The sequence below is a fragment of the Poecile atricapillus genome, chromosome 1 (assembly GCF_030490865.1).
Source record: "Poecile atricapillus isolate bPoeAtr1 chromosome 1, bPoeAtr1.hap1, whole genome shotgun sequence".
NCBI classification, from domain to species: Eukaryota; Metazoa; Chordata; class Aves; order Passeriformes; family Paridae; genus Poecile; species Poecile atricapillus.
The window spans coordinates 4,876,652-4,890,745 of NC_081249.1; the positions used below are offsets into that span (position 1 = coordinate 4,876,652).

General features: G+C 44.6%; 1 protein-coding gene across 1 annotated transcript in view; it reads left to right on the top strand.

Annotated features, from left to right (window-relative positions):
* Positions 1–14,094, top strand: part of UMODL1 (uromodulin like 1) — a 48,113-nt gene that overhangs the window by 23,476 nt on the left and 10,543 nt on the right. The window contains exons 11-15 of the mRNA XM_058864246.1: positions 963–1,100; positions 1,663–2,325; positions 5,172–5,284; positions 9,690–9,903; positions 12,507–13,027. Coding sequence (XP_058720229.1) covers positions 963–1,100; positions 1,663–2,325; positions 5,172–5,284; positions 9,690–9,903; positions 12,507–13,027 — 1,649 coding nt within the window. The remainder of the gene's footprint in view (positions 1–962; positions 1,101–1,662; positions 2,326–5,171; positions 5,285–9,689; positions 9,904–12,506; positions 13,028–14,094) is intronic.

The window sequence follows — 14,094 nt, forward strand, 5'->3', positions numbered from 1 at the left end:
CACTTATGTTAATTTGTTATTCAAAACAATTTTCTACCCTCTGATCAGAACTGTTTGTCCCAAGACCCAGTTTTTAGCCTCATTTGCTGCTCTCCCTCTCTCAGGCCCCTGAGGCAGTGAAGGTGAGCACAGAGGCAGTCACACAGGGAAGCCTCACCTGGGATTCACTGGAATTATTCCTGTCCAAAATACTAACTCAGCCCTTGTAGATTTGCTGGAACAGGGTGTGAATAGCAGGACAAGACTCCAGATATAAATCTCTCAAAAGAGAAGAGACTCAGCAGTAACACAGGTCTGTAACTTCATGAAAAGGCATCTCTAACTCATTCAGAGCAGCTGAAATCAGACATAAGGAACACCCTTAGAGCACCTTCATGCATTGATGAATCAGGATGTCTTTTCTGACACTACCAGAAAGAGGGTCACAGTTTTACAGTATTACTTTTGAGAAGAAAAATTGTATAAAAAGAGATTTTGCCTTTAGCACTTCCTCTGTTAAGAACAGAATAGTGCTTCCCGTGGGAGCTACTAGCATTTACTTTTTATTTGAAGCAGAAGATTATTTGGTTTAAGTCTCTATTTAATGTTGTATCTGCTGGTAGCTAGTGGTAACAGCTATTAATTACCTGATATATCTGGAAGTGCTGTACACAGAACTTGGTATAGTGAGTGATTTTGATATAACTGTAGTACAAACCTACAGCATTTTTTCACTTTAAATGTGTTTACCTCTAAAAACAATTATTTAAAAAGCCTTTACTCAGAGAGAATACTTTTCAGAGTACAAGAACGAGAGAATAACAAGAGATAGTGTTCTGCATGACTCAGAGCTTGGCTGATGGTAAATGATAAAAAGGAAGACCACATAAGTAAATTAAAAAATGACTACTTAATGATTATTTCTAGCTAAATGCAGCCAGCAGGGAGGCTCTCTGACGCTTGTTCTTGTTTTGGTCCCACAGACTGGGATGAATGTGCTTCCCAAGCTGAGAATGACTGCTCTGTGTTTGCAGAGTGTATCAATTTGATGGGCTCCTACACGTGCAAGTGCAAGACAACCATGGATACCAATCCATCCCGACCTGGAAGAAACTGTGAGGGTGAGAAAAAGGCTGGCAAGTAGAGTGTTTTTTTTGCCATGAAACATTGGAATAAGTTGTGGGGTTTTACATCTACTTTTATAGCACCTGTTCATATAATTGTACCTTTGCAGTCTGTGACTGGAGGGGTATATATGACCTGTCTCTAAATATACATATATATATATACATATATATATATATATAATAAATAAGTAAATTGCTTCAGATGAAATCTCTCTGAGATCCTCCTTGATAACTGCAAGGAGTACTTTTCCCTCTTTTGCTATGTCTGTGGCTAGTTTCCTCCCATTGAGTTGATCCATAGCCTTGCCAACCAGAACAGGAGACCCAAGAATCAAATCTGCTTCTGGCACAAACCAGATTCAACCCCAGAAAAATCACGTGTTCTACAAAGTGTTTGTGAATATCCAGGACCTGTTTCTATAATGCTGCCATGGGCGGTTGAGTGGCCTCGGTGCCATTTTTCAGGCCAGGCCTCGGTGCCATTTTTCAGGCCAGGCCTTGGGGCCTCCTCATCCAGTTTCAGGTCCCATTTCAGGATGTGTTTACTGTGTTGCAGGTGAGATTGTGGATCCTCTCACTGAAACCATGGCTTCTGAAACAAGAAACAGCAGGGACTTTGCCCTTGAAGAAGGAAGCCCTGCAGGCCCTGCTCCCGCTGCCACAACCGAGACAATGGCGGCTGCAGGCCCGGCGTCAAGCGCCACCACGCTCCTCCCTGCCGCGCTGGCCCTGGGTGACAAACAAGCGTCCCACGGTCCCTCCAGTGCTCCTCCAACCCCTTGGCAAAAAGGCCTGGCCCCACAGATGGGTCTCAGCAGGGGCAGCAGCCCCATGGCCAGCAGGGCCCTGCCCGTGGGCACAGGAGCCACAAGTCCGTCACGGCAAAGCTCCGCGGCCATGGCTGCTGTCCCCAACAGCCCCAGGGGCACGGCGGGGCCAGAGCAGCTCACTGCAGTTTGGGGGCTCCCAAACCCAAGAGCCTCAGGTGGCAGCAGCGCTCGCACGGCTCCTGCCGTGCCCCGAGGTGGCCCTGGCACCGCCCTGCTGGCCACAGGCAGCGCTGCCATCGCCACCCTCCGAGCAGACGGAGAGCAGGGCACGGAGAACAGCTCTTGGTCAGAGGGACCCACTGCAGCCTTGGGGTCAGCAGCTCTGCCAGGCTCCTCTCCAGCCCCCAGCCCGTTCCGCAGTGAGTACACATCCCACGGGATCGGCACATGTGGGAATTCACCGGGGGGAGACGCAAAGCCTCGCTCACAGTTCACAAAAAGGCATCTAGAGCTGGTTTTTCAACGTCAAAATTATTTTCTTGGTGCCTGCAATTTTTTTTTTTTTATATCAATAATATTTTCTGCAGGAATTGGCACTTTCTCTTTTGCTAAATCAGCTTGTGAAAGCGATTCCTCTTCCTGGCAATTCAGCAGTTGCTTTTATTGATGTTACATTTCTTCAGCTCCAAGAGGAGGAAGCACATAAAAGAGTGCACTGAGTGTGGCTCATGGCAATATTTGCTGCTTGTCCTTTTGCCACACATCCCTGTTTTTCCTGCAGCCTCTGGCACCAGGACACGGCAGCAGCAGCTGGCTATGGAGTTAATTTAGGGAGCTGGGGAGGAAAAGGACCTGCCTTCCCCTTCCTCTCAGCAGAGGATGTTTAGTCAGAGTCCTCCACAAATCCCCTGTGAGGCAGGAGCTGCCTGGAAACCTGAGAGACACTGCCTCAAGAGCTGTAATTGAGAGCAACAAGGCTGGCAAAGGTTTCATCTGTTTGGGTTTGGGCAGATGTGTTGCAGCTAATTAGGGGATTTTTCTGTTGATTGGAGCTGAATCATGTTTTAGAGAGTCAGGTCTTAAAATGACAGTTTTGTTTGGGATAGGAATGCTGCTTTCTCTGCCCAATACTAAATGTATTTTTTGGATTTTTTTTTGTAGTGTGTCACTATTTGGCTGTTTCAGTTTTGATTCTGCTTGTCTTTATTCTGTCTCTCATGCCCTCCACATCTCTCTGATCCCAAGCCACACTTCCCTCTGCTCTTTTATCTCCCCCTCCCCTGTGATCTCGCATTCCTGGTGGTCTCTACTCATCCAACCCCACTTCTGGTGCTCCCTCACTCCTTTCTCCCTGGAAAATGCCTTTTTCAGCCATGTAAGGCCAGTTCTGCTGCTTCTCCAGCCTCTCTTGTCCCCCCAGGGCTGCCCACCACGTGTCCCCTCCTGCCATCCTGCCCTGCCTTGGGCAGCTGTGCCAATGCCCTGTTCAGCTGCTGTCTTCTCTCCTCTTGAAAAATACATTGGGTTTGTTTTTTTAAATGAAAACAAAGATTATTTTTAAAGTATAAAAATAGCTAATTTTAACTGACAAAAAGTCCCATAAAGGCTGTTCCCAGCTGGAAAAAAAACAAAAACCCTGAAGAATTCTAAGCAAAAAAAAGTTCAGTTTATAAAAACTTGGTTTATATTCCTGATAAATCAAATATTCAGCCAAGTGCTTTTGCAGGGAAAGAAGCTTGTGAAGGGCTTATGCCTAAGGAATAAAAGCAAGAACCACCAGATTGGCATCTCATTAGCCCAGGGCAAGAAATTCAGAGGGCAAAAGCCCATGTTTGGTGAAATTTCATATGCAGCTCCTCCTTGTGGCCTCATCTCTGACCTGGAGACTCAACCTCAGCCAACTCTTCATGGTCTTTTAAATACCAGGGGGTATTTTATTATTATTATTTGAGAATTGTTCAGAACATTTTCCCCTCTCTGAGACAACTGAATGTGTTTTATCCCCTAAATAGCTGTGCTCACATGCCATGGCAAAAAAGCCATGCAAGCCCAAATCCTTTGATCTGACTGTCGGTGGTGAGGATTCCTTTGGGATCAGAATTATGCTGGGATAAAGGAACCCTCCTCCAGTGGCCTGCTTCAAGCAGGCATTTCTCCCCTCCCCTGTAAAGCTTGACCTGATTACTATTTCTTTTCCTCCAGTACCTGTCCTAGTTCAAGTGATTATTTTCCCAGTGTGAGTAGAACCTGGATGTAAGTGGTCCACAGAGTTTATGCAGAGCTTTATAATTCCTTCTGTTTCAAAGAAAGCAGCTAAAATGGCAGATTAAAATGGAATATATGAGTCTGAGAGTCTCAGAGCTGGAACCTGGTGCCTGATATCCTGTGGAGGTGCAGTCTGGTGTGTGCAGGGAGGAGAGCAGGTTGCTACACCAGAAAATTAAGACTGGTAACTTGATTTAGAATTTTAAATTGAATCCTTTCCCAGATGATAAAATTCTTGAAGTTTTTGGTGAAGTCTATCCTGTATTTATATAAACCATTGAAACATTAAATTCTGCTGTGCCAGGAGTGATGATTTGTTGGGAGCTGGGGGCAGAGTGAAAGCAATTTGCTGCCAATGGTCACAACATCGGATGATTGCAGTCATTGCTAAATGGATGCCAGGGGCACAAACAATGCCTTGAGAAGCCCTTTGTCTGATGTCTGATCACTTCAGTGCCTGTAGTAACAATGCCAAACCCAGAGATGCTGGGAAAAACGGAGAAATCAGGAAATAAACTAAAATGTTTGAGTCTGCCTTCATGTCATTCAGCAGATGTGAACTGGGGGGGATGTGTGCACCCTGTTGGGGTTCACCTCATCCCACCCCAGCTGTCCAAAGTGTAGATGTCTAAGCTCAGGCAGCTGCCCAGCCTTCCTCTGAGGCTGCAGGGAGGATTTGGTTTTCCTCTGGAGGGAGTGGTGGGACAACCAGCTGAGCCTGGGAGAGCAATTCCAGTGCCTGAACAGAGCAACATTCCCACATCCCTGAGCATCCAAGGCAGAGCTGGCAGATATGGGACATACAGGAGGTCAGTGCCTTTCTTGAGAATCATCTGGGGCTCAGACAGGGCAAACTAAGATGCTGGATGGCTTACTTTTAGACTTTTGGGGGTTGGGCTACATTTCAGAGGGCTGGCCCTCTGCTGCTGTGAGTTGATGCACGTGGCCAGGAATGCTGGACACTGACACATCTGTCCATGGTGTGCAGTCCATAAAACAAATAGAAATTGTCTTTTTTCTTACCTTGCAGCCTTCCAGAAACTTAGTGGCACAGTTTGGATAACAAACATGGAATACTCTCCAGGCTTTAGCAATACAAGCAGTGAGGAATATCAAACTTTTGCACAGCTCTTTGTTGATGAAGTAAGTGTTGAAGAAGGCTTGTTACCTGTCTCAATAAATCCCTGTGTATGGTCTTTATCCCCCAAAGCCTGTATAACTCATGTGTGTCCCTTGACACATCTGTAAGGTTTGGCTCCCCCTGACTGCCTGAGGCTGCAGGGTAAGTGTGCAGCTGTGTTTTAGAGGGAGATGAGGATTTTGGGGTTCTCTGGTACCTCCATGTCCTCTCCTCATACCTGGTTATACTGAATTATTGATCTCCTCCAGGGGTGTGGTGGAAAGTTAATGGAACTAATGCAGTGTTCTGACACCCCTGCCCTGAACAGCCCTATCCTAATTAGCTGTATGATTGTTATTGTCCTTTGTAGCAGTAGCTCAAGGCTGACAGTTCTTGTAATCACCCTGGATTTTGTAGCCCCATATCTGGAAAGGGAGTGGTTTCTTGAAAAGTCACCTCTGCCCTCACTTCTAATTAGAGTGCAGGATATCAAAGCACAACATGATATCTGCTATGCCTTTAACCCTTTCAGGATTCTCAGGCATTACCTTTGAGAGTATCTAATATTGCAGTGAATCTGTCAGAAATTTGTTCCTTCTGATGCTCCCTCAAACACACCCATGCCTGGAACACCACTGGTTACACTGGGCTGTTTTCTTGCCTGCCTGATCTCCCCTCCACTGTGTCTTCAGAGGCCTTGATAAATGTGGTGATAAATCCATCACTGGCAATTTGATGGATTTTCAAATCCTGCAGAGGCCTCCCAAGACTTCCAGGGGACAGAGGTGCCACTGGAACACAGCTGTCACCTGGGCACAGGCCAGGCCAGCCTGGGCTCACACACAGCTGCAGGGAGGGGAGAGGGTGATCCATTCATCCTTCTTGGACATCAAATCAGTTTCCCACTGCTCACAAGGGTTTGCACCTTCCTGGGTTTGCTAGCAGAGCACAGCTTTCCTGGAGCTGTTTTGGCCCCAAGCTGTCACATCAGAAAAGCTGTGACAAAACGAGAGTGATGTGATTAGCAAAGTGAAAAGGGAGCAATTCCCCACTGACCTCCCTCTCATTCAGCACCACGCTCTGCCCGAGGCTATTTCAGAACAGCACAGTATGGAAATGGACTGAAATTGAAGTGGTTTCTTCATTCAGTCAGCTTAGTCCAGAAAATCATGGGTACAAATATATTTAAGAAAAATTGTGAAATGGTTGCATAAAGGAACAAAATGAAGTTTTGTGTCAGTTTTATCTGGGTCTCAAATTTCTGGGCAGAAAATGGTCACTTGTGTTTATAAGGAGCTAATTCCTTTTCCCATCACTCTGGTTTTGTGGATCAGGTGGAAAGATGAGTTAGTGCTGATTCCTTCCACCTCTGAGCCACTGTAAATGGGTATAATTGCATAGCTGCTCTAAATAATATTACAAATATTGTATTTCTAGATGCCAAAGAAAATTTAGGAGACCAGAAAGATCTGTATATTTTCTTTTCAGGTTATGAGGACCAGAATGGATCTTTTAAAGTAAATGAGGGAAGTTTTATGAGCTTTAAAAGCACTCTCAGGTTCCAGTTAAATACAGTTTGCCAGAGATTTTTTTTTAAACCTCTTTGGAGTCACAATCTACAATTTAGAGGATTTATAAAACCTAATGTGTATAATGTTCTTTAGGCTCAGCACTTAAGTGCCATGTGGTTAAATTGGCAGTACAGCAAATGGAAATATCATCCTTTAAATAATGAAAAGGAGGGAAAAACTTGAAGTGACAACCTGCACTGTCATTGTCCAGGCGACTTCCACCACCTTTCTTGTAATGCAACTTAAAAACAACATAGCTAAAGTTAAAAAAGTATTTAAATCTTGGGGTTTGTTCAGCTTGTGCTTTACAACACCCCAAGAAAGATATCATGGCTTGTCCTCAAGAAAATCAGTTGGGAAAGCAAAAAGTTTGAGGTGAAAATACATTCACTGAGGTGCAGTAAATTCCCAAGCAGAAAGCTTGTTTTGAATTTGGGTGTCTTAAACTTAACTGAGTGACAAAAGGTGTGAAAGTATTAAATGCTAATGAAGGTGACCCCCTCATTTGGAAGGCACACAGCCTGTTTTGTGTAGCTGATTGCACCTAAATGATTGTAGTTGGAGTTATATGGATGTGGAATGAGTGTAGGAAGAGGGATTAAGGAATTTCCACTATTCCAGTGTCATTTCACCCTTTTGTTGAGTTTATCCACCTTCACATCCTGGAAGCTGCTATTGCTGGTGGCTGGGCACATCTGTGCTCTGGTACCTTCTCCCTGAAGATGCAGCCAAACCACAGACAGTGGGGAAGGATTTTTTTTTTTTTCTCTCTCAGTGAGTCTTCAAACAATATTCTGTTCAAATTGCTGTACCTTTTCCTCACTTATTCCCAGTTTCCAGACTGTCAGTGCATTCCCTGCTTAGGTTTCCTTTGTGTGCTACAGAAATTGCAGATACAATGACAGACCTGAAATTAATTTCTCTTGTAAGAGCTCCCTATATTCAAGAGTATTATATATTGAATATTTCCTTCAAAAAAATTCCGTTCCCCTCGCCCCCTCCCCTTTTTTTTTCTAGCCTTGTTTCATCAAGCGTTATTTTGATAACCCAGGGTGTGGCACCTGTTGGGAAACCCTGGAATCTCTCGGATAAAGGTTTTGTAGTGTCACCTAGTGGCTAAATACAAATACTGTGAATGTGCTCTGACACTATTCAAGCTCTGGGTCCTGCTTTGGGAGGAAAATTGGAATAAGGACAGAAACAAAACAGGAACAAACAAACATACACTGTAGCCAGGTGGGGGTCAGGCTCTGCTCACAGGGAACAAGGGACAGGACAAGAGGAAATTCCTCAAGCTATGCCAGGGGAGGCTCAGGTTGGACACCAGGAGGAATTTCTCCATGGAAAGAGTCCTCAGGCCTTGGCAGGGACTGTGCAGGGAAGTTTGGAGTCCCCAGCCCTGGAGGTGCCCAAGGAAGGCCTGGATGTGTCACTCTGTGCTCTGGGCTGGGGACAAGGTGGGGATTGGTCACAGGTTGGACTTGATGATCTTGGAGATCTCTTCTGACCTCAGTGATTCTGGGATTCTGTGAAAAAGAAGAACTAAAAAAATAAAATTATCAGATAGGGAAAGAGGATGAGATCAGGGTGGGCTAAGAGGATGTCACAGGTGTCTGTGTTTAATGTTGAGAAGTTCAGAAAAAAATTATGAAAGCTTAAAACTTAGGTCTGACCTCCAGCTTTTCAGTACCTGCTTGTGAAACAGCAGAAACAGAGAGCAGAAGGAGTCAAAGAGGCCCTGTCTTGGTGAAATGGGAGATTTGGGATCTGACAAGGACAATTTATATTCTGCCCAGGTTTTTAGAGGGGAGCCAGCTGTCTCCATCCTCCCAGCTCTGCCTGAGTGCTCCGTGGGGCACTCCAAGGTTTGCTGTTTCCAGGTTTCCAGCAGCACACAGGGGGTTTGCTCTGTGCCACGTTACCCTGGCACCCAGCAGGAGAAGCACATCAGCTCTGGAGACTCAGGAGAGGGCTGCAGGGCACCTGCAGATCCTGGGGCTGGCTGCAGGATAACAGAGGGGAAGGAAGGGCTGGGCAATGTGCAGCAGGCAGGACACAAGGCAGTGCAGAAGCTGTGAGAATGCAGCACTAAATGCACCAGCTCTGAGAGTGGGTGTGAGGCAAACAAGGCTGCCTCTCCCGGTGGCTCCCAGCGCTTGCCTCTTCCCTGGGCTCTTCCTGGTGGGAATCACTGCTGGCATCCCCAAGCATTACACACTGCAATAAACTGTGCCTTCAACTCATGGCTGAAATCCAGCCCTGCTGCTCCAGATATTTCCTGCAGAAATCAGGGAGAGGAAGAAGCAATTGGAGGTGGCCACAGTGTAGCTCCCACCTGGCCCCTTATTACCTTGGGCTGGGAATTTAGAAAGAGGTGGGATTTGCTTGGCTCTGGTGAGAAATCAGCTGTAAAGCAAAGCCTGAAGGTTGCCTGCTCCAAGTTGTAATGTTCTTGGGCTGAGAGAGCCCTCTGAGGCAGTGTGGAGTGTCAGGAGCACCTTCACTTCCACCAGCAATTCCTTCTATTGGATTGCTTCTCTCCCCAGAGGCATTTTGAGATGCAGAACACGGGAGCTTCCCTGCAGCCTCCTCCCTCCCTTTTTGTTGCCAGAGGTAAGGTCTTGTGCCAAATGACAGATGAGATATCTTAATCACTTGGCTTGTTTAATATTCATGGTTAAATATGCACCACATCCTTCAGCTGCTCTGGAATGAAAATGTTACAAAGCAAAAGGTCAATTTTCTGCTGCTGCCCTCCAGAGCAGGAAGCACAACACTCATTTCTGAGCAGTGTACACAGCCTGAAATGTAATTGCTCCATCTGCCTATCCTCACACACATTTTGTTTTTATTCCAGGTGCGTAAATCTCTGCCCCTTGAGGTGCTCCAGCAGATGGATGCTGGTCTGATTAAAGTGCTGGTAACGGGTGTTACTAATGGGAGCACAGTGCTAAGTTTCAATCTGCTGCTTGCAGAAGAAGTGGATGTCCACCATGTCATCACCACTTTTTGTGAGGCTTTGGAACACAGCTCCTACTTCACCATGGACAGGAACAACCTCTCCATACATGGTGAGGAGCAGCTTGTGCCCCAGTAATTCTTCAGAACCAGACAGATGATAAAAGTTATTATTAATCTGTGTCTTCTGAGGTGAAAATATTTGTAAAGCACTTGGATGAAAAGCCTTTTTCTCTCCTTATATTGCTCCTGCTTATACATCCAGTAGGTTTTTCTGAGAACACCCATAGATGACATAGCAGGTGAGGTACCACTGATCCAAAAGGACAAAAGCAACTGGTCTTTTTGACAATATCTAGAATCAGTTTTACAGAGAAAAAGGTAAGGAGATTTTAGAGGTCATGGACTGAGGGATTTATAAGCTACTAGTAGAAATGTGTCCCTGAGCACAGCCATAACTACCACTGTTTAAAATCATTTAAAATCACATTACACTCTGCTTTGCACTGCTAATTTTTCCATTAAATAGAAATCCCAAGAAATAAATGAAGATGTGAGTTCTTCTTCACAGGGAATAGTTGTTTTCCTCACCTCATCAGACCTGTGGGTCTGGAGCTCAGGTGAAAACCCACACTTTGCCAAGCCCGGCATGATGGCTGATTCTACAACTTCCTTTATTTATATGCAAAGTAAGTAACAAAAAACATTAATCTCCTGACCAAGAGCAGCTGAATTCTGTTTCACAAGCCACCTCTGAAAAAAATACCAAATACTGTATCCATTTGTCCAAAGAATGCTGTTATGAGCTGTCAATTAGAATCTCATGCAAAATTACTTCAGAAACATGTTTATACTCTGCTCTATAATTTTTTTTTTTTTTTTTTTTTTTTTTGCCTGTTAGACTCAATGCTGTAAATCTGGAAAGTTACATATTCTGGTAATTAGTAGGATCAGAACTATCTTGTGGTAGTGCCTGCCCCCCTCAAACCTGGGCTAGAACAAAGGATTTGTTTCAGGGACAGGTCCCCATAGAGCAGGTGGCTGGTGCTGCTTTCTGAGTCCCACCTATGGTCTGGTTTGGTCAGGTTCTTAGACTTTGGAAAGAGAAAGAAAAGTAAAAGTAGGTTTTCTTCTCTCAAAAATGAAAATTTTGGCCAGGTGAAAATGAAGACAGCAAATAGACTGCAACCTGGACCAGTCACACTTCTGCTTCACTCATGCTGGTCATTTACTCAGCATCTCCTCAGAATTGTGAAATGGGAGAGAGAAAAACTGAGGAGGCCCCTGGGGTTAAAGCATCCCCTTGGACACTTATCACTTTAGGAGTGGGAGTGTATTATATTAATATTTAATGCTGTAAGGTTCTTTTAACAGTTCTCTTTCTCATATTTGCCACAAAAATTAGACAAGATTGTCAAGATTCTTAGTGATTTTCATTGGCAACAGCAGAGGGGATGGAAGAGGTAATAGAGAAAGTAAGAGAAAGTACTTGATGGGTGGCTTGACCTTTGTATGGCAGCAGGGAGGAAATGCTGGCATTACAAATTACATTTTCATCTGGCTTCTCTCTTTCTTCAGGTCGTTTGTTGGCTGCTGTATGATGGCTCTTCCATTTCCTAAATTCTCTTAGGCTTCTTCAGTAATTCATGTTTGCTTTTGTAACCACAATGATAAGGAACATTTTTTACTGAAGTCACAATGATTTGTCAATTGATACCAACCTTTGTTCAGTCTTAACTAAGATACTAATGTGATAATAAGCTTTTGGGAAATCCAGCTCTGGAAGAGCTCCAACTTTTGTGTTCCTTCCTCTATTGCGTAAATCAGTGACTTTTGCACTTGGGGCATTTCTGGAAGCTGGGCAGGTCCCTAAGGATTTATATATGTGTACAGATTTTATATATTGCTTGGGAAATAGGGGGTATTTTTATATTTAAGCCACTAAAATTATTTAAGAGAAGTTTCGTGCGATGAGACACATTGTTTGTGCTTCCCTGCAAATATAATTTATTGTCTTGATTCTCTCTCAGTCAGTGGTGGGTGAATAGTCAGGGTGTAACCCCAGACCTGTGCAGGATGTTGGGTATATGACACACACATTGATCTGAACCTGTTCTTCCTTTTTCCCCCCACTTTTTAATTCCTGGAACCATTAGAGATTGCCACTGACGCATTTGTTCCTCTCTCTCAGGACACACATGCAATATGGGGCTGCCACATGAGGTTTGTCCTGCACATCCCCCAAAATGAGTTTTCCAAAGCACTCAAAGTCCAATTTTTTGGGTAGTAGCTGGTCACAAATGAGGCCTGGTTTTTTTTAACAAACTCCTGTTTATTATGCCCCCAGACAGAACTTGGCAGTCTTCTGCAGCTCCACACAAAAACATACAAGCACTTGTTGAGCAACTTCCAATGGGGGACATTGTGCAAGCACTGATCTTCCAAAAGCTGTATGTACATGTGTAACACACTAATTATTGCAGCTGCTGGGAAATAAAAGCACTTCAGCTTTACTGATGGGCACTTTATGTGTCTCATAGGCTCCTTTCTAAAAAAAAACCCCAGCTCTGGCAGTAAGTAGAGCAGGTTAAAAGAACAAAAGAAGCTGGTTTCTTGCCAGTAACTGTGAGCTTCCTCCTAAGAGTTTGCTTTTGCTTGATGAGACCAATCTGAACATGTAAATTACAACAGTACCTTTATTTTTGGCATTCTTCAGCTCTTCCCTTCAGCCAGAAAGCAACAGTGATGGATAAGAAACCAACAGTGATGGATAAGAAACCAACAGTGATGGATAAGAAACCAACAGTGATGGATAAGAAACCTGTGCACAGCACAATTTTACCTGTGACATCTTCGCAAACTTCAGCTCATGTTTCCTCCCCTGCTTCACTGGACTTCTCTCCTGCTGAGCACAAAGCTCTGGTGGACACCAGGTTCTCCAGCACAGTGCTGACTCCTCTCACCACCGATCCCATGGCAACTCCTGATGTTTCTCCTCCAGCATCTCCAGTCCCCCTTGTCAAACCCACCCAAGAGGTTTCCATTAAAGAAGCAGTGAGTGTGTTTTGTGAAATTGAGAGGATCATCCTTGCCATCCAGAAGAGATTCTTGCAGCAGGAGTCCATCCCAGAGAGTTCCCTGTTCCTGGGGGAGCCTGGCTGCAATGTGAGCACCAGCAATGGCACCCACGTTGTGCTGCAGGCGGGCTGGAGCGACTGCGGCACCCAAGTTGAGACTGTAAGTCCTCTGATCAAAGGAATGCAAACAAGCTCTGGAGCACTTTATTTCTCTTTCAGGAGGGGAGAGCCAGTGCCAGATCCTTAGCTAGCTGTACAGTCTATTACTTTGTTGGGAGAAAGAAATCCCCTTCCTGTGATGGAAAGTTACCTGTCAGTGTGTGATGAGAAGCACCAAAGAGAAGGGGAATCTTTGAGGTCAGGCAGCAAAACTCAAGTGATAGTCACTTCCCATGCCTCTGCTGGGTCCTCTTTGCAGCTGTCTTCTCTTAAAAGCAATTTCATCATCTCATGCTGACAAAAACTTCAATAGCTACCAGCAGTGGGGACAAAGAGTGATAGCTCTCTTTGGATCCCAAACCAATGGCTATGTTCAGACCATGCCAAAGTACAGAAACTCCCTTCTGGAGCAATGACCATGGCTAAGGAATGATCATTGCCCCATTCCTGCAAGTGATCAAGGCCAGGCTGGAAGGGTCTCTAAGCAGCCTGGTCTAGTGGAAGGTGTCCTTGCCTATGGCAGGGGGTTTGGAACTGGATGATTTTTAAGATCCCTTCCAGCCAAAGCTGTTCTGTGATTCTATGATTCTATGATTCTGTGATTCTGTGATTCTATGATTCTATGATTCTATGATTCTGTGATTCTGTGATTCTATGATTCTATGATTCTATGATTCTATGATTCTGTGATTCTGTGATTCTGTGATTCTATGATTCTGTGATTCTGTGATTCTGTGATTCTGTGATTCTATGATTCTATGATTCTGTGATTCTGTGATTCTGTGATTCTGTGATTCTATGATTCTGTGATTCTGTGATTCTGTGATTCTATGATTCTATGATTCTGTGATTCTGTGATTCTGTGATTTTGTGATTCTGTGATTCTATGATTCTATGATTCTATGATATGACAAAAAGGAAAAGGAGGAAGACTGGTGTGTTTTCTTTGTTGTTGTTTGTACAGCAACAAAGATACTGGAGGTTTAATCTGTTTGATTTTTGCTGTCAGGAGAATGGGGAACACCCAAACACCTGAAGTGGTAAAGCTGTGGTACAACCCTGGAAATG